Below are 17888 nucleotides of genomic sequence, written 5' to 3'. Positions count from 1 at the left end.
TTTATGCCTGCCTCAACCACAATGGTCAGGACCCAATTTTGCTCCCACTTTGACCCAGGGCCTGGACATGGGCTTTTGGTAAACAGATATGAACTGAATGGTGAACAGACAAATAATGAACAGTAAGGCTCCATTTCTGGCTTATCAACGTGGCCAGGCATTTTTTTTCAGCCGCACTCAGTGCTGCCAACAGTGGGAGGGGAGGGGAACGAGTTTGCCGGCTTCCCGGCGGCAGCATGTGGTGAATTCAAGAAGTGACCAACCCCAAGCCGGCCTTTGAAGGATGGGTTGAAACTTGCTTGGTGAAGTTTTGGTACTGAAGCATCCCGATTTTGTAGTTACTCAATGGAAAAACTGGGTTGCTCCGTGGAAATCCACTTTAGGGTCAACTCTGAAACATCAATGGCCAGCACCCGCTCCCAGGGTCCTCCCACCTTCCTTCTTTTTTCTTTTTTGAAAAAAGAAAAAAGACTCAGGCTGGAGTGCCGTGGCACAATCTTGGCTCACTGCAACCTCCTCCCCTCAGGTTCAAGTGATTCTCCTGCCTCAGCCTCCTGAGTAGCTGGGATTACAGGTGCATGCCACCATGCCTGGCTAATTCTTTGTATTTTTAGTAGAGCTGGGGTTTCACCACGTTGGCCAGGCTGGTCTCTAACTCCTGACCTCAGGTGATCCACTCGCCTCGGCCTCCCAAAATGCTGGGAGTAAAGGCATCAGCCACCTCGCCTGGCCCTTTCACATCCCTTCTATGGTCACACCTATTGTAGAGAGATTTAGACCGAAGCACAGAGAGGCTGAGAAGCTTGCTCAGAGTCACACAGCCAGTGAGTGGCAGGACCAGAATTCACAATCTGGCTCCAGACCTGTGCTTTAACTGATGCCATCTTTCTTGGAAACTGTGTCTCCAAGAAATGACAGAATTTTTTTTTTTTAATTTTTTTTTTTTTTTTTTGAGACGGAGTCTTGCTCTGTCACCAGGCTGGAGTGCAGTGGCGTGCTCTCGGGTTTAAGCGGTTCTCTTGCCTCAGCCTCCCGAGTAGCTGGGATTACAGGCATATGCCACCACGCCCAGCTAATTTTTGTATTTTTAGTAGAGACAGCGTTTCACCATGTTGGCCAGGATGGTCTCAATCTCTTGACCTTGTGATCCGCCTGCCTTGGCCTCCGAAAGTGCTGGGATTACAGGCGTGAACCACTGCACCCGGCCTTTTTTTTTTAATATATATATATATATATATTTTTAAATTTACTTTTCCCACACTACACTGATTTACAATTTTTCTTTCCTAAGTATGAACCACTTAATTTTCCTATATAACTATAGGTTGATCCTGAACATTTCTTCAACTTTCTACAAGGTTTGCTAAACATTATTTTAAAACAGCTGTTGGCTGGGCGCGGTGGTTCACGCCCGTAACCCCAGCACTTTGGGAGGCCGAGGCAGGCGGATCACATGAGGCCAGGAGTTCAAGACCAGCTTGGGCAACTTGGTGAAACCATGTCTCTATTAAAAAGCAAAAATTAGCTGGGCATGGTGGCGCACGCGTCCCAGCTACTTAGGTGGCTGAAGCATGAGAGTTACTTGAACTGAGGAGGCAGAGGCTGCAGTGAGCCGAGATTTTGCCACTGCACTCCAGCCTGAGTGACAGACCCTGTCTCAAAAAAATAAAAACAACAATAAACTGCACATGTTTAAAGTACAATTTGATGTATTTCAACATATGTATATACCTAGGAAACCATCACTACAATCAAAATAATGAAGATTCATCATCCAAAAGTTTCCTCAGGTCCCTGTGATCCTTCCCTCCTGCCCCTGTCTGCCCCACCTCCTACAGGCAACCAGTGATCTGCTTTTTGTCACTATAGATTAGTTTGCATTTTCTAAAATTTTATATAAATGACTGACTGGCATCTTTCTCAGCATAATTATTTTTCAAAAAGAACATTTAAACAAAATAGACCATATTCTGGGCCATTAAACAAGGCCCAATAAATTTAAAAGGATTTAAATCATGCAAAGTATGTTCTCTGACCACAATGGAATTAAATATTAGAAATCAATAATAGCATGGTGGCTCACTCCTGTAATCCCAGGATTTTGCGACGCCGAGGCAGGCACATCACTTGAGGCCAGGAGTTTGAGACCAGCCTGGTGAACATGGTGAAAGCCCATCTCTACTAAAAATACAAAAAAGTCAGCCAGGTGTGGTGACGCATGCATGTAATCCCAGCTACTTGGGAGACAGAGGCACAAGAATTGCTTGAACCCAGGAGGCGGAGGTTGCAGTGAGCCAAGAGCACGCGACACTGCACTCCAGCCTGGGCGACAGAGCGGGACTGTCTCAAAAAAAAAAAAATCAGTAACAAAAAAAATCTGAAAAACCTCCAACTATTTGAAAAGTAAAACATGTATAAATAACCCATGAGTCAAGAAATAAAAGGAAATTTTAAAAATATTTTGAGCTGAATGAAAATGAAAAAATGTATCAAAATATATGAGCCAAGGGCAGTTGTGGTGGCTCACACCTGTAATCCCAGCACTTTGGGAGGCCACAGTGGGAGGACTCCTTAAGTCCAGGAGTTCAAGACCAGCCTGGGTAATATGGCAAGACCTCATCTCTACAAAAAAAATAAAATTTAGCTGGGTGTGGTGGCACATGCCTGTGGTCCCAGCTCCTCAGGAGGCTGAGGCAGAAGGATCACTTGCGCCCAGGAGGCTGACGGTGTAGTGAACCATGTTTGTGCCACTGTGCTCCAGCCTGGGCAAGAGAGTGAGACTGTCTCTTTTTTTGTTGTTTGTTTTTTTGAGACAGTCTCACTCTGTTGCCCAGGTTGGAGTGCAGTGGTGCAATCTCGGCTCACTGCAGCCTCTGCCTCCTGAGTTCAAGCAATTGTCCTGCCTCAGCCTCCCGAGTAGCTGGGACTACAGGTGTGTGCTGCCACACCCAGCTAATTTTTTTTGTATTTTTTGTAGAGATGGGGTTTCACCATGTTGTCCAGGCTGGTCACAAACTTCTGACCTCAATTGATTGGTCTGCCTCAGCCTCCCAAAGTGCTGGGATTACAGGTGTGAGCCATTGCACCCGGCTGAGACTGTTTATTAGGATAAAACAAAAATCATGAGCCAGACCTGGGTGTAACTGCCCTGGAGGCCCTTGCTCTGGGTGACCCTGAGTAAAGGACTTACCTCTCCTAAGCCTCAGTGTTCTCATCCGTACAGTGGGACCAAAGACACCTACTTCAGAGTCGAGAGGACTAAGAAACTGCATGCAAAGTAGCTAGCCTGCTGCCTGGCAAGCAAGTAAGGGGGCATAAATTGCTATGGGGTAGGCTATCACCTGAGCCATTTCCAAAACCAGAAGTGGCTCATTTAAGCTTCATAACCACTCTATGAAGAAGACATGTTCATGTCTATGCTACAGATACTGAACTGGATGCATAGAAAGGGTAAGTGACTTGCCCTGGGTCACACAGGCAGTGGCTGAGCTAAGATCTGAATCCAGGCCACCTGAATCCAGAATCCATGCTCCAGCTTTACTGAGGGACACTGAAAGCTTTCAAATAGAGGAGGAAAATGGTCAGATTGCCCTAACAGCAACATCACTGTGGGACGAGGTCCACAAATATTTAGGATGCTAAATCTGCAAGGCTTGGTGATCTATTAGAAATACGTTGTTGAGGCCAGGCACTGTGGCTCACGCCTCTAATCCCAGCACTTTGGGAGGCCAAGGCGGGCGGATCACAAGGTCAAGAGATCAAGACCATCCTGGCTAACACGGTGAAACCCCCTCTCTACTTAAAGAATACAAAAAATTAGCCAGGTGTGGTGGCGGGCGCCTGTAGTCCCAGCTACTAGGGAGGCTGAAGTAGGAGAATGGCGTGAACCCGGGAGGCGGAGCTTGTAACGAGCCAAGATCGCACCACTGCACTCCAGCCTGGGCGACAGAGCGAGACTCCGTCTCAAAAAAAAAAAAAAGAAATATGTTGTTGAGGAAGGAAGAGGAGGAGGCTGGACAGAAAAGGCGGTGAAGCAGGAGTGGAAGAACTTGGGGTTGGAGGGCTAGAGGAAGCAGAGGAGCACATGTGGTCTGTACTCTGAAGGAGAGGGCACCACATTCTGAGAACCTCTCCATGACAGGACACCTGGCCTGGTGGGAGGCAGGTGGGGTTCCTAAGAAAATGTGTGAGCAGAAGGTCCATTAAAAATTAATTAGAGAAGAACAGAGGGAATGGTGTTCCAGGCAGAGGGAACAGCATTTGCACAGCCTCGTGGGGGCGAGTCATGGGGAGTGCGCCAGACACAGAAATAGGAGCACAGTGGGAACTGGCGCTGTATGGGGAGGCAGCAGCGACCTGCAGGGCCTCACAGGCCTAAAGAGCTCTGTCTTCCTCCTAGAAGGATGGGAAGTCAGCTAGAATTTGCAGAGGGTGGGGAGGAGGGAATAGATAGGGCCAGGTCTGTGTTCTCAAAGCTCACCCTGGTTACAGTTTGGAGACAGACCAGACCATATGCAGGGAGCAGTTAGGTGGTTATGGAGGCCTTCCAGGTGAGCTGACGGTTGTGTGGAAGCGGGGGATGAAGGTGGAGGGAAGTGGCTGGGTTCAAGAGGTACTTAGGAGGCAGAAGTGGCAGGACTCAGTGCCAGATCCGTTGTGGGGATGCTTGGGGTTCTTTAAGGTGGGATAGTCAGTGACCTGGCTAACGAGCCCTCAAATAGGGCTGGAGACAGGGGGGAAGCTCATGAGGCTCAGCATCCAGGTCTGGAGCTGAGTCCTGGCCGGGCTCTTCTGTGAGTCATCTGCACACAAGTTCTATTAGTGAGAGTGCTGGACAAGATTTCCTGGGGGCAAAGACCCACCTCCAAGAGCTCCGTGATGTGCCAGGGAGAGGGGCATGAGTCTAAGAAGAGAGAAGGAACAGCCAGGGGCTGGCGTGTTGATGGTAGAAACCATTACAGAGGTCGCACCTGGTGGGTAACTGGAATGTCACCTGGAGACAGGACAAAAATGTCCTGTTTATTAACCGACGGGGGAGAGCTGGAAAGACAAGAAGTTGTGGAAGGAAGAAGGGACATTGAAGATGGGGCCTGACGGGAAACAGTGGTTCCCAGTGATGCCCAGACCCAGGGAGGGGCTTTGGAGCAGGTTCACTGGAGAAATGGGGGTAAATGAAGGTCCCCAAAACAAAGGACAAAGAATGTCAGAGCTGGCCGGGCGCCGTGGCTCACGCCTGTAATCCCAGCACTTTGGGAGGCCGAGGCGGGCGGATCACCTGAGGTCACGGGTTCGAGACCAGCCTGGCCAACATGGTGAAACCCCGTCTCTACTAAAAATACAAAAATTAGCCGGGCGTAGTGGCGGGTGCCTGTAATCCCAGCTACTCGGGAGGCTAAGGCAGGAGAATCGCTTGAACCCAGGAGGTAGAGGTTGCAGTGAGCAGAGATTGTGCCATTGCCCTCGAGCCTGGGGGACCAAGAGTGAGACTTTGTCTAAAAAAAAAAAAAAAGAAAAGAAAAGAAAAGAAAAAAAAGAACGTCAGAGCTGGGGCCCTGGATGGCTCCTCTATATCTCAAACCCCCTGGGCAATGGCAGAAACTGCGGTAGGAAAAGTTCCTACAAGTGAGAGCGGGGACAGTGGCTGGTGGTGACAGGAAGGAAACAGGCGAAGGCGGCACTCGCCAGGGAAGACCTTGCGCCCCTTCAGCGACCCGCTCACCGCTCTTCCTGCTTCCGGATTCCTCCCCGCCAGTCCAGGCTGCAGCTGTAGGGAAAGCCTGGGCCGGGGGCGCGCCCCCAGGCTGCGCAACAGCTACCACAGGACCAGGCACACACCCGGTCACCACCGCTGGGGCCCGCGCCACGTGGCTGCTAGTTTCCTTCCACTTCCCCCGCTTTGTAATGCCAGGCAAGACGCTTTATGTTGATTTCACACACTCGTAAGGGGGTCCCAGGCCGCAGTCTGAAAACCCCTGCTCCTGAGCAAGTTGCGTTTCCCTAGAGACCAGGAAGCGGAGATAGTTCCATCGTTTCTTTACACGGCAAGGAGCTTTCAGATTATTCCCAGGGCCTGGCTATGAGTCCAGGCAGGAGGAGGCCCAATCATGGGAGGCGCCAGCGACAAAGAGGAAGAGGACATGGACTAGGCAGGGAAGCCAGGTGGAAGGAACCCCAACGCCTCCAAGGTTCCCACAGCTGGCCTTGGCCAAAATATCCGAAAATTCCCATGTAGAAATTGGCTTTTCCAGCCTGGGCAACATGGTGAAACCCCGACTCTACAAATAAATACAAAAACTAGACAGGTGTGGTGTCCGCGCCTGTGGTCCTCTGCCCGCGCTCGTCCCAGCTACTGGGAAAGCTGAGGCGGGAGGATCACCTGAGCCCGGGAGGGTCTAGGCTGCAGTGAGCCGAGATTCCGCCGCGGCACCCCAGCCTGGGCGACAAAGCGAGAGCCTGTCCAAAAAAAAAAACAAGAAAAAAAAAACAAAACGAACCTTTTAGGACAAGTTAATCACCAAAGTGTTAGATACTTAATTTGGAGACCGCAAATCGGTCGGCAAAACGATGGGCTTTTCAAAATCATGCCGGGTGTATCTGGGTAAGCATGAATTTGTTCACCAAGTCCCCGATTCCCAAGCTAAGGGACCCTTAAGTATGAAGCACATGGCTTTCGGGGAACCCAAAAGTAGGGAGCGCTCCCGAGCCAGCGGTGGGTCTGGAGAATCCCCGAGCGCGCAGGCCGCGGGACAGCCTCCCCAGTGCGCAGCAGCCTGGGGCTAACAGCCCCCAGAGGGCAGAGCCCCGCGATCCCGGCGCCGCCTGCGGCTGGGTTCTTTGGCAGCGGGCGCGGCGCCAGTCAGGACGACGGCTCCGGTAGTCTCCCGGGCGCGTGAGACCCGGGGCGCTCTCCGTCCATGCACGACCCTCCCTCCAGGCGCGCCTCCCACCCCGGCCCCGCGTTCCGCTCAGCCCGGGTGACCAACTACACCTCACTTCAAAGGCCCCCACGCCCGGGCGTGCCCTCCGCCCGCGCTCGGCAGGTGGGGGTGCAGGGCGGAGGGCGCGGGCGGCCCCAGAAGGCGCCCGGACCTTCCCGAGAATTCCAGGCCGCGCAGGCGCATTGAGGCCGGCGCGGGGGCGTGCGAGAGGCGCGCGGCGGCGGTTGAGGGAAGGTTGCCCGGGCCGGGCCACGAGCAGGGCCTGCGCGCGCCCGCAGGAAGGCGGGGCGGGGGGGGGTGCCGCGGCGACGGCGCATGCGCAGGCGCGCGGCCGCGGCGGCGGCTGGGGAGGGTTCTTCCGGAAGGTTCGGGAGGCTTCTGGAAAAAGCGCCGCGCGCTGGGCGGGCCCGTCGCTATATAAGGCAGGCGCGGGGGCGGCGCGTCAGTTGCTTCAGCGTCCTGGTGTTGCTGTGCCGTTGGTCCTGTGCGGTCACTTAGCCAAGGTGAGGGGTGGTTGTGGGGGCCTGTGGAGGTGTATTGGGGACCGGGACCGGGGGCGGCTGGCGCGGAGCGGAGGCTGTGGGGGCCGGACGAGATCCCTGAAGCAGCCAGGGCCGCGCTCACGGGCGGCCGCGCTTCCTATTCCGGAGGCCTCGGGCCCGCTGCGGTTTCCGCACCCCGCTTCAGGAATGGGCCGGGCGGCCGCGGGCTCCCCGAGGCTCCGCAGCAGCGCCAGAGCTGGCGCCGCACGCGAACAGAGCGGCCCCGCCGCGGGGGTCCCCCGCCCGGCCCCGCTGGGGGCGCAGGCGGAGGAGGCCGCCGTGGCGGAGCCGCAGCCCGCGCGGGAGGGCACCCGGGGTGTCCGTTGGGGACCGCGGCGGGGGACTGGGCCCGGGCCTGCGGCGGCCGCCCGGAAGCGCGCACACGCTCGTGGTAGTTGCCGCGCTCCGAAATGAGGTCATCCTTTGTCAGCCGCCCTTCTATTTTCGGTTTACTTAAACTTCGCAAATCTCCAATCCGGCTTTAGAAATATTTGGAGGGCGCGATGGAATCTCGTGTTGCCTCTGTAGACGTCCTGCAAGGTTTTAAACCGGCGCGGTGTCGTTCCAGATGCCTGAGGAAACCCAGACCCAAGACCAACCGATGGAGGAGGAGGAGGTTGAGACTTTCGCCTTTCAGGCAGAAATTGCCCAGTTGATGTCATTGATCATCAATACTTTCTACTCGAACAAAGAGATCTTTCTGAGAGAGCTCATTTCAAATTCATCAGATGTAAGTCGCTTATTAACCCAGAATCGGATTTTGGTTTCAGTATGAACTTCTTGGGGGTGCTGTGTGCTTAAATTAATATTTTTTGTTAACAGGCGTTGGACAAAATCCGGTATGAAAGCTTGACAGATCCCAGTAAATTAGACTCTGGGAAAGAGCTGCATATTAACCTTATACCGAACAAACAAGATCGAACCCTCACTATTGTGGATACTGGAATTGGAATGACCAAGGCTGACTTGATCAATAACCTTGGTACTATCGCCAAGTCTGGGACCAAAGCGTTCATGGAAGCTTTGCAGGCTGGTGCAGATATCTCTATGATTGGCCAGTTCGGTGTTGGTTTTTATTCTGCTTATTTGGTTGCTGAGAAAGTAACTGTGATCACCAAACATAATGATGATGAGCAGTACGCTTGGGAGTCCTCAGCAGGGGGATCATTCACAGTGAGGACAGACACAGGTAGGCACCTGAACATTCACTGGTTAGGTGAGCGGTAGAAGGGTGGGGTGCTGCAACCCTTGAACCCCTGGGGATGCGGTGAAGCTTACAGAATTTGTGTTTGCCCGACGATCAGGAACAAGCTAGAGCACTTAGTGTAATGGCATGACTTGGTGGGTGGTTCTTTTGGGCAAGGCACCTTGCCCAAAAGGTTGTGCTGTGGGCGCCTTTGCATCTGTAGTAACGGCAAACCTTGCTTTATAGACACGTTATAAGGATGTTAGGCATGGCGTTGAGCACTAAATTGAATGTATTATTAAGTCAATTTTTCTTTTTTCTCTTGCAGGTGAACCTATGGGTCGTGGAACAAAAGTTATCCTACACCTGAAAGAAGACCAAACTGAGTACTTGGAGGAACGAAGAATAAAGGAGATTGTGAAGAAACATTCTCAGTTTATTGGATATCCCATTACTCTTTTTGTAAGTTTTTATGTAATTGCAGAGTGAATTTCTGTCTGTAGGTGATTGGGGTGACTGTACTACATCCTTAGTCCCTAGATCTGTTCAACTAGTCTGAAGCCTGGGGAACCTAAGCTCTACTGCCTAACTCTGTAAAGGTCCCTCGGGCTATTAAGTGGATGTATCAAATATTGATGAAAAGCTGGGTGATTCTCAAGTTGGCTAATTTAGACTTTGGCCTTAGGTTGAAAATAGTGGCGCAGCGCTGTGGCTTAGTTCTAGAGTGCAGCAGTGATGTGATTTCATGTTTTGAAGGTGGAGAAGGAACGTGATAAAGAAGTCAGCGATGATGAGGCTGAAGAAAAGGAAGACAAAGAAGAAGAAAAAGAAAAAGAAGAGAAAGAGTCGGAAGACAAACCTGAAATTGAAGATGTTGGTTCTGATGAGGAAGAAGAAGAAAAGAAGGATGGTGACAAGAAGAAGAAGAAGAAGATTAAGGAAAAGTACATCGATCAAGAAGAGCTCAACAAAACAAAGCCCATCTGGACCAGAAATCCCGACGATATTACTAATGAGGAGTACGGAGAATTCTATAAGAGCTTGACCAATGACTGGGAAGATCACTTGGCAGTGAAGGTGAGTGACTGATGGGTGCTTCAAGCTTGTCCTGAGATTATCATCTTTCTCCACCACCCCAAATATCTTCTATAATGCTTTGTTCATTGGTACTTAGTGTATCTGTTTTATTACAGCATTTTTCAGTTGAAGGACAGTTGGAATTCAGAGCCCTTCTATTTGTCCCACGACGTGCTCCTTTTGATCTGTTTGAAAACAGAAAGAAAAAGAACAACATCAAATTGTATGTACGCAGAGTTTTCATCATGGATAACTGTGAGGAGCTAATCCCTGAATATCTGAGTAAGTATAGATAGGAAAAATAATCACTGTCACTGATTAAAGAAGTACTTTCTGGGTGGGCATGGTGGCTCACACCTATAATCCTAGCACTTTGGGAGGCCAGGGTGGGCAGATCACTTGAGGTCAGGAGTTCAAGACCAGCCTGGGCAACATGGTGAAACCCCCATCTCTACTAAATTACAAAAATTAGCCCCATGTAGTGGCAGGCTGAGGCATGAAAATAGCTTTTGAACCCCCCAGGAGGCAGAGGTTGCAGTGAGTGGCGATTGCGCCACTGCCCTCCAGCCTGGGCAACAGAGTGAGACTGTCTCAAAAATACGTCCCATCATCTCCAGGTTATCTTTGATATTGGGAGTTTACATAGTACCAGTTTTGTCCTTGGAATGACTCAGTGCGTTTGGTTTATATTTTTTTCAGACTTCATTAGAGGGGTGGTAGACTCGGAGGACCTCCCTCTAAACATTTCCCGTGAGATGTTGCAACAAAGCAAAATTTTGAAAGTTATCAGGAAGAATTTGGTCAAAAAATGCTTAGAACTTTTTACTGAACTGGCGGAAGATAAAGAGAACTACAAGAAATTCTATGAGCAGTTCTCTAAAAACATAAAGGTTGGTGTAAATATTTAACCATTAGTTTTCCAATTGGCCTCTTTAGTTTTTTTTTGTTTGTTTAATTCAGAAAGTCTTTGTAAAGAACATATTTTGTTTCAGCTTGGAATACACGAAGACTCTCAAAATCGGAAGAAGCTTTCAGAGCTGTTAAGGTACTACACATCTGCCTCTGGTGATGAGATGGTTTCTCTCAAGGACTACTGCACCAGAATGAAGGAGAACCAGAAACATATCTATTATATCACAGGTAAGAGGACACTATGTTACAGTCATACACGTCGTTCTTACAACCTTGTAGGCTCTGTGGGTGTGTTTTCTACTCAGGTAGCACTGTTACAACTGGTATTGATCTAGGCAAGATAATTAACATGAACTAGGTCATTTTCTGTCTTAGGTTCTGCCTAGGTATCTGGCTAGCAAGAAAAGTCAGAGCTAGATGAAACCATTCTTAACTGTTAAAAGGTCTAAAAGTAACTTTGTAATACCTCAGGTGAGACCAAGGACCAGGTAGCTAACTCAGCCTTTGTGGAACGTCTTCGGAAACACGGCTTAGAAGTGATCTATATGATTGAGCCCATTGATGAGTACTGTGTCCAACAGCTGAAGGAATTTGAGGGGAAGACTTTAGTGTCAGTCACCAAAGAAGGCCTGGAACTTCCAGAGGATGAAGAAGAGAAAAAGAAACAGGAAGAGAAAAAAACAAAGTTTGAGAACCTCTGCAAAATCATGAAAGACATACTGGAGAAAAAAGTTGAAAAGGTATGTGAATACAGCGTTTCCTGATCATTGATACTTCTAAGGTGCTTTCAAGCCTAGTCATACATAGCCCATTTTCGCATGTTTTCAACTTAAAATAGAAAACTATGTCGTGTATGGTTGGGCGCGGTGGCTCACGCCTGCAATCCCAGCACTTTGGGAGGCTGAGGCGGCGGATCACAAGGTCAGGAGATCGAGACCATCCTGGCTAACACGGTGAAACTCAGTCTCTACTAAAAATAGAAAAAAATAAACCAGGCGTGGTGGCACGGCCTGTAATCCTAGCCACTTGGGAGGCTGAGGCAGGAGAATCGCCTGAACCCAGGAGGCGGAGGTTGCAGTGAGCCAAGATCGCACCACTGCAGTCCAGCCTGGGTGATGGAGCGCGAGACTCTTATCTCAAAAAAAAAAAAAAAAAAAAAGTTGTGCATGTAAAACATGAAATTATAACCTGTGCTCTTTGGATACCTAATGCGACATTTAAGTTGTATTTGACAGTAGATAGTATTTTGGATCTATTGAAATTTGGGTTCTACAGATTTCATTTCACAATGAAAGTTTAGGAATTAATCTTTCTAGGTTCCTAGTCATCACTTTTTGATTACAGGTGGTTGTGTCAAACCGATTGGTGACATCTCCATGCTGTATTGTCACAAGCACATATGGCTGGACAGCAAACATGGAGAGAATCATGAAAGCTCAAGCCCTAAGAGACAACTCAACAATGGGTTACATGGCAGCAAAGAAACACCTGGAGATAAACCCTGACCATTCCATTATTGAGACCTTAAGGCAAAAGGCAGAGGCTGATAAGAACGACAAGTCTGTGAAGGATCTGGTCATCTTGCTTTATGAAACTGCGCTCCTGTCTTCTGGCTTCAGTCTGGAAGATCCCCAGACACATGCTAACAGGATCTACAGGATGATCAAACTTGGTCTGGGTAAGCCTTATACTATGTAATGTTAAAAAGAAAATAAACACACATGACATTGAAGAAAATGGTAAACTTTCAGTTATCCAAACTTGGAGCACCTTGTCCTGCTTGCTGCTTGGAGGTATTAAAGTATGTTTTTTTTAGGGATAAGTAAGGTCTTACAAGAGCTAAGAAATGAAATTGAGACTCTCATGTCCTGTAATACTGTCTTGAAAGCAGGTAGAAACCAAGAGTATTACCCTAATAGCTGGCTTTAAGAAATCTTTGTAATACGAGGATTTTATTTTGGAAACAGGTATTGATGAAGATGACCCTACTGCTGATGATACCAGTGCTGCTGTAACTGAAGAAATGCCACCCCTTGAAGGAGATGACGACACATCACGCATGGAAGAAGTAGACTAACCTCTGGCTGAGGGATGACTTACCTGTTCAGTACTCTACAATTCCTCCGATAATATATTTTCAAGGATGTTTTTCTTTATTTTTGTTAATATTAAAAAGTCTGTATGGCATGACAACAACTACTTTAAGGGGAAGATAAGATTTCTGTCTACTAAGTGATGCTGTGATACCTTAGGCACTAAAGCAGAGCTAGTAATGCTTTTTGAGTTTCATGTTGGTTTATTTTCACAGATTGGGGTAACGTGCACTGTAAGATGTATGTAACATGATGTTAACTTTGTGGTCTAAAGTGTTTAGCTGTCAAGCCGGATTCCTAAGTAGACCAAATCTTGTTATTGAAGTGTTCCTGAGCTGTATCTTGATGTTTAGAAAAGTATTCGTTACATCTTGTAGGATCTACTTTTTGAACTTTTCATCCCCTGTAGTTGACAATTCTGCATGTACTAGTCCTCTAGAAATAGGTTAAACTGAAGCAACTTGATGGAAGGATCTCTCCGCAGGGCTTGTTTTCCAAAGAGAAGTATTGTTCGGAGGAGCAAAGTTAAAAGCCTACCTAAGCATATCGTAAAGCTGTTCAAAAATAACTCAGACCCAGTCTTGTGGATGGAAATGTAGTGCTCGAGTCACATTCTGCTTAAAGTTGTAACAAATACAGATGAGTTAAAAGATATTGTGTGACAGTGTCTTATTTAGGGGGAAAGGGGAGTATCTGGATGACAGTTAGTGCCAAAATGTAAAACATGAGGCGCTAGCAGGAGATGGTTAAACACTAGCTGCTCCAAGGGTTGACATGGTCTTCCCAGCATGTACTCAGCAGGTGTGGGGTGGAGCACATGTAGGCACAGAAAACAGGAATGCAGACAACATGCATCTCCTGCGTCCATGTGTTCTCTTAGTGTCCGCGTTGTTTTGATGTTATTCATGGAATACCTTCTGTTCTAAATACAGTCACTTAATTCCTTGGCCTTACAGTGTCTCAAAGTTCTTTACCAAATCTACTTAAAGCCATCCTGGCTGAGGCAGGAGAATCGCTTGAACCTGGGAGGTGGAGGTTGCGGTGGGCTGGGATTGCACCATTGCACTCCAGCCTGACCAGCAAGAGCGAAACTCCATCTCAAAAAAAAGATGAAAAAATCAGCCCAATAGGTAAAGAGTCCCTCTGGGGACTGGGGGTGGTAATGGCTAAATAAAAGTCTTCACTTCTGAAATTTGGTGGTTGTAGAGAGAAAACTTGGTTAGATAGCATATAGGATTTGCATTCTGAGCCTAACGCCATATATAAAAATGATAGGAAATGCCTGGGACGTGGATATGTGACAGTGTCTAAGGGGGCAGTGCACAGGCAGGGAGAGACCTTGTCTCAGTCTCTCGTGCTAAGCAGGTATTGAATGCTTGGTAAATGGCAATCACGTTGAGTCCTTTAAATTCTCTGAAAAGTTCTTAATCCCCTTCGATAATATACAGGAGGAATTACGTAAATTGAGGTCTTAGTAGTGGCTGAATTTAAATTTAACTCCAAAGCCCCATTTTATTCTGCTAAGTTTTGTTGCGTACTGAAAGGTGTTAGCTAGAAGAAAGGTTTACGGTGTTGAACTAGGAAGTGAATGGCAAAAAGGGTAAAAAGTCAATTTTGTTTTTTCCCAGGTCTAGCAAGAGAATATTAAATCTTAAGATTTCTTTCAATTAAAAACATAAGGCACTTGAGGGAATCAGTCAATATAGAACCTCTATAAATGATCTCCCAAATGAACTCATCCTCCTGGAGTTACTGGGAAAGCATTTATGGCAAATAGGTCCAGATGCACAGGTAAGTACCCATCTCCCAGCAACCCCCATGCTGGAGACTGTACCACCAAGAAGATGGATCCCCAGCCCAGTGAGTGAGAAGATGAGCTAGATGACACATGAATGTCATGCTGAAAATGCCCTTGCACTGCTCCAGGAGCACAATTCTTACCCTATTGCTTCAAAATTCACTGTTGTTTCAAACCTTCCATAATCAAGTTCCATCCTGCCAGGGAGGGTGGTGAGTGCTGAAAAGACATGGAAACTGGACAAGAGAAAGACTTATAGATGACATGGTTGTCTAGGTAGGACACTCATAAGGAATCTACCAAAATTATGCTAGAAATGATTTTAGCATAGGATAGGAGATGAATATATAAAAATCAGTTGAGCCAGGCATGGTGAGTCACGCCTGTAATCCCAACACTTTGGGAGGCAAAGGTAGAATTGCTTGAGCCCAGGAGTTTAAGACTGTCTAGGCAACAAAGTGAGACCCTGTCCCTCTGAAAAAATTAAGGCCAGGTGTGGTGGCTCATGCCTGTAATCCCGGCACTTTGGGAGGCCAAGGTGGGTGGATCACCTGAGGGTCAGGAGTTCCAGACCAGCCTGGCCAACATAGCAAAACCCCATCTCTACTAAAAATACAAAAATTAGCTGGGCGTGGCGGCAGGGACCTGTAATCTCTGCTATTCGGAAGGTTGAGGCAGGAGAATCACTTGAACCCGGGAGGCGTAGGTTGCAGTGAGCTGATTGCGCCACTGCACTTCAGACTGGGCAACAGAAGGATACACCATCTCAAAAAAAATTTAAAATAGCTGATCATGGTGGCACATGCCTGTAGTCCAGCTACTTGGGAGGCCGAGGTGGGAGGATTGCATGAGCTCAGGTGTTTAAGGCTGCAGTGAGCCATGATCATTCCACTGCACCCCAACCTGGGACACAGAGCAAGACCCTGTCTCTATAAAGATAAAAAAATGAAAGAAAAGCAGTAGTTGCCTGGGGCCAGGAGTCAGAGCAGGGAGTGACTGCAGAGAGGCAAGAAGGAACTTTGGAGGGTAACGGAAGTGCTGGAAAATGATCAGTGGTGCCAGCTGTGTGTGTGTATATATATATGTTTTTTCTTTTTTTTTTTTTTTGAGACGAAGTCTCACTTTGTTGCCCAGGCTGGAGTGCAATGGTGTGATCTAGGCTCACTGCAAACTCCACCTCCCGGGTTCAAGCGATTCTCCTGCCTCAGCCTCCGGAGTAGCTGAGATTACAGGCACCCGCCACCATGCCCGGCTAATTTTGTATTTTTAGTAGACAGGGTTTCACCATGTTGGCCAGCCTGGTCTCGAACTCCTGACCTCAGGTGATCTGCCCGCCTTGGCCAGCTTTAAGTGCTGGAATTACAGGCATGAGCCACGCACCTGGCCAGGACTCTTTCATCTGCTTAAGGCTAACCCTCTCCTCCTGTCCTGAGAGCTCACTTTACCCAGGCCACTTCCACCACACGCATGGCTCTTCTGGAGCAGAATCCCTGCCTGCCTCGTCGCCTCAGGAAGTGGCCTACACCACCCCTGTCCTCACCATCTCTCAGTCCTCTCAACTTCTAGTGATTCCTACCAGGCATAGATTCATCAAGATCAATATTTGCTTTTTTTTTTTTCCTTTCTTTTGAGACAGAGTCTTGCTCTGTCGCCAGGCTGGAGTGCAGTGGCGCGATCTTGGCTCACTGCAACCTCCACCTCCTGGGTTCAAGCAATTCTCCTGCCTAAGCCTCCCCAGTAGCTGGGACTACAGGCACACGCCACCACGCCCAGCTAATTTTGTATGTTTAGTAGAAACAGAGTTTCACCATGTTGGCCAGGATGGTCTAGATCTCTTGACTTCATGATATGCCTCCCTCGGCTTCCCAAAGCACTGGGATTACAGGTGTGAGCCACTGCGTCCTGCTGATTCAAGTTTTTATTGAATACCTACTAAAGGCCGGTGGCTCATGCCTATAATCTCAGCACTTTGGGAGGCTGGCGGGGGCGGGGGGGTGGGGGGGCGGATCACAAGGTCCTGGCTAACACTGAAACCCCATCTCTACTAAAAAAAAAAACACAAAAAATCAGCCAGGCGTGGTGGCGGGCGCCTGTAGTCCCAGCTACTTGGGAGGCTGAAGCAGGAGAATGGCGCGAACCCAGGAGGCAGAGCTTGCAGTGTGCTGAGATAGCACCACTGCACTCCAGCCTGAGCGGCAGAACGAGACTCCAACTCAAAAAAAAAAAAAAAAAAAAAAAAACCTACTAAAAGCCAGCCCAATACAGTGCAGTGGGCCACACGAGTGATGATGGCACCATTTGGGGAGGCCAGCAGGGCAGAACTAAGCTACAGCAGCTACCAGGAATACCCCAACCAAGGGCTAGGCACGGAGCAGGGTGGGGTTTGCTCTGCTGGTGGGGCAGAGTTCACAGAAGCTCTGGGAAGGAGCTATCCAGACTGATAGAAAGGGGACTGCAGTGGAGCACGCCTGTAGTTCCAGCCACTTGGGAGGCTGAGTAGGAGGATCTCTTGAGCCCTGGAGTTCTGGGCTGTAGTGCTGTACTGCAGTCGAGAGTCCATGTTAAGTTCAGCATCAATATAGTGACCTACTGGGAGTGGGGGACCACCAGGTTGCCTAAGAGGGGTGAACAGACCCAGGTCAGAAATGGAACAGCTCAAAACTCCCAGGTTGATCAGAAGTGGGATCATGCCTGTGACTAGCCACTGCACTCCAGCCTGGGCAACATAGTGAGACCCTGTTTCTATTTTTTATTAAATAAAATAATAAATAATATTTATTAAATAAATACGCTTGCTCAGATGGTCCAAAGAAAGAAATATATAAATAAATAAAGCTGACCTCATTCAAAAAGAGGGAAGTGGAGGCGGATTTCCTGGCTGAAGGAAGGGCACACTCCTAGGCTTGAGAAGTGGGCATGCTTGCTCTTGGGAAGGGACATGTGAGCCGTCTGAGGGGGGATACAAATTATTGTGTGTTCCTGGAACATTAGCCATGGGCCTGGTAGCCTGTGGTTTGCCATGAGAAGCCTCTTCAAAACGGTGGGGCCTGTACCCACCCCTTGAAAAATGTCCTTAATACCAGTAATACTGAGGCAGCTGGCTAAGTCCGCTTCTCCTTCTCCTTTCACGAAATAGTCTCATCTTATTTATTTATTTATTTTTTTTTTTGAGACGGAGTCTCGCTCTGTCGCCTAGGCTGGAGTGCAGTGGCGCGATCTCAGCTCACTGCAAGCTCCACCTCCTGGGTTCACACCATTCTCCTGCCTCAGCCTCCTGAGTAGCTGGGACTACGGGTTCCCACCACCACACCCGGCTAATTTTTTGTATTTTTAGTAGAGACA

At 48.6% G+C, this 17888-nt stretch overlaps 1 protein-coding gene across 2 annotated transcripts; it reads left to right on the top strand.

Annotated features, from left to right (window-relative positions):
• Nucleotides 1–7354: 7354 nt before the first annotated feature.
• On the top strand, nt 7355–13400 carry HSP90AA1 (heat shock protein 90 alpha family class A member 1). Of its 2 annotated transcripts, none has more exons than XM_016925810.4 (11): nt 7355–7441; nt 7966–8210; nt 8303–8669; nt 8995–9128; nt 9423–9743; nt 9860–10025; nt 10443–10633; nt 10736–10883; nt 11127–11395; nt 12000–12333; nt 12623–13400. In XM_016925810.4, the coding sequence occupies exons 2-11, from the start codon at nt 8049–8051 to the stop codon at nt 12730–12732; spliced, it is 2202 nt and encodes a 733-aa protein (XP_016781299.2). In that variant the 5' UTR covers nt 7355–7441; nt 7966–8048; the 3' UTR covers nt 12733–13400.
• The last annotated feature ends 4488 nt before the right edge of the window (nt 13401–17888 follow it).

This window comes from Pan troglodytes, chromosome 15 (assembly GCF_028858775.2).
Source record: "Pan troglodytes isolate AG18354 chromosome 15, NHGRI_mPanTro3-v2.0_pri, whole genome shotgun sequence".
NCBI classification, from domain to species: Eukaryota; Metazoa; Chordata; class Mammalia; order Primates; family Hominidae; genus Pan; species Pan troglodytes.
The sequence above is the reverse complement of the archived record's forward strand: the minus strand, read 5'-3'. Positions and strand labels throughout refer to the sequence as shown.

What these genes read in the sequence shown, in the direction of transcription:
- HSP90AA1 (XM_016925810.4), top strand. Translation starts at nt 8,049, where the DNA reads ATGCCTGAGGAAACCCAGACCCAAGACCAACCGATGGAGGAGGAGGAG. An exon ending in GCTAATCCCTGAATATCTGA is followed by an intron (nt 10,026 to 10,442) that starts GTAAGTATAGAT and finishes TATTTTTTTCAG; the next exon opens with ACTTCATTAGAGGGGTGGTA. An exon ending in ACATATCTATTATATCACAG is followed by an intron (nt 10,884 to 11,126) that starts GTAAGAGGACAC and finishes GTAATACCTCAG; the next exon opens with GTGAGACCAAGGACCAGGTA.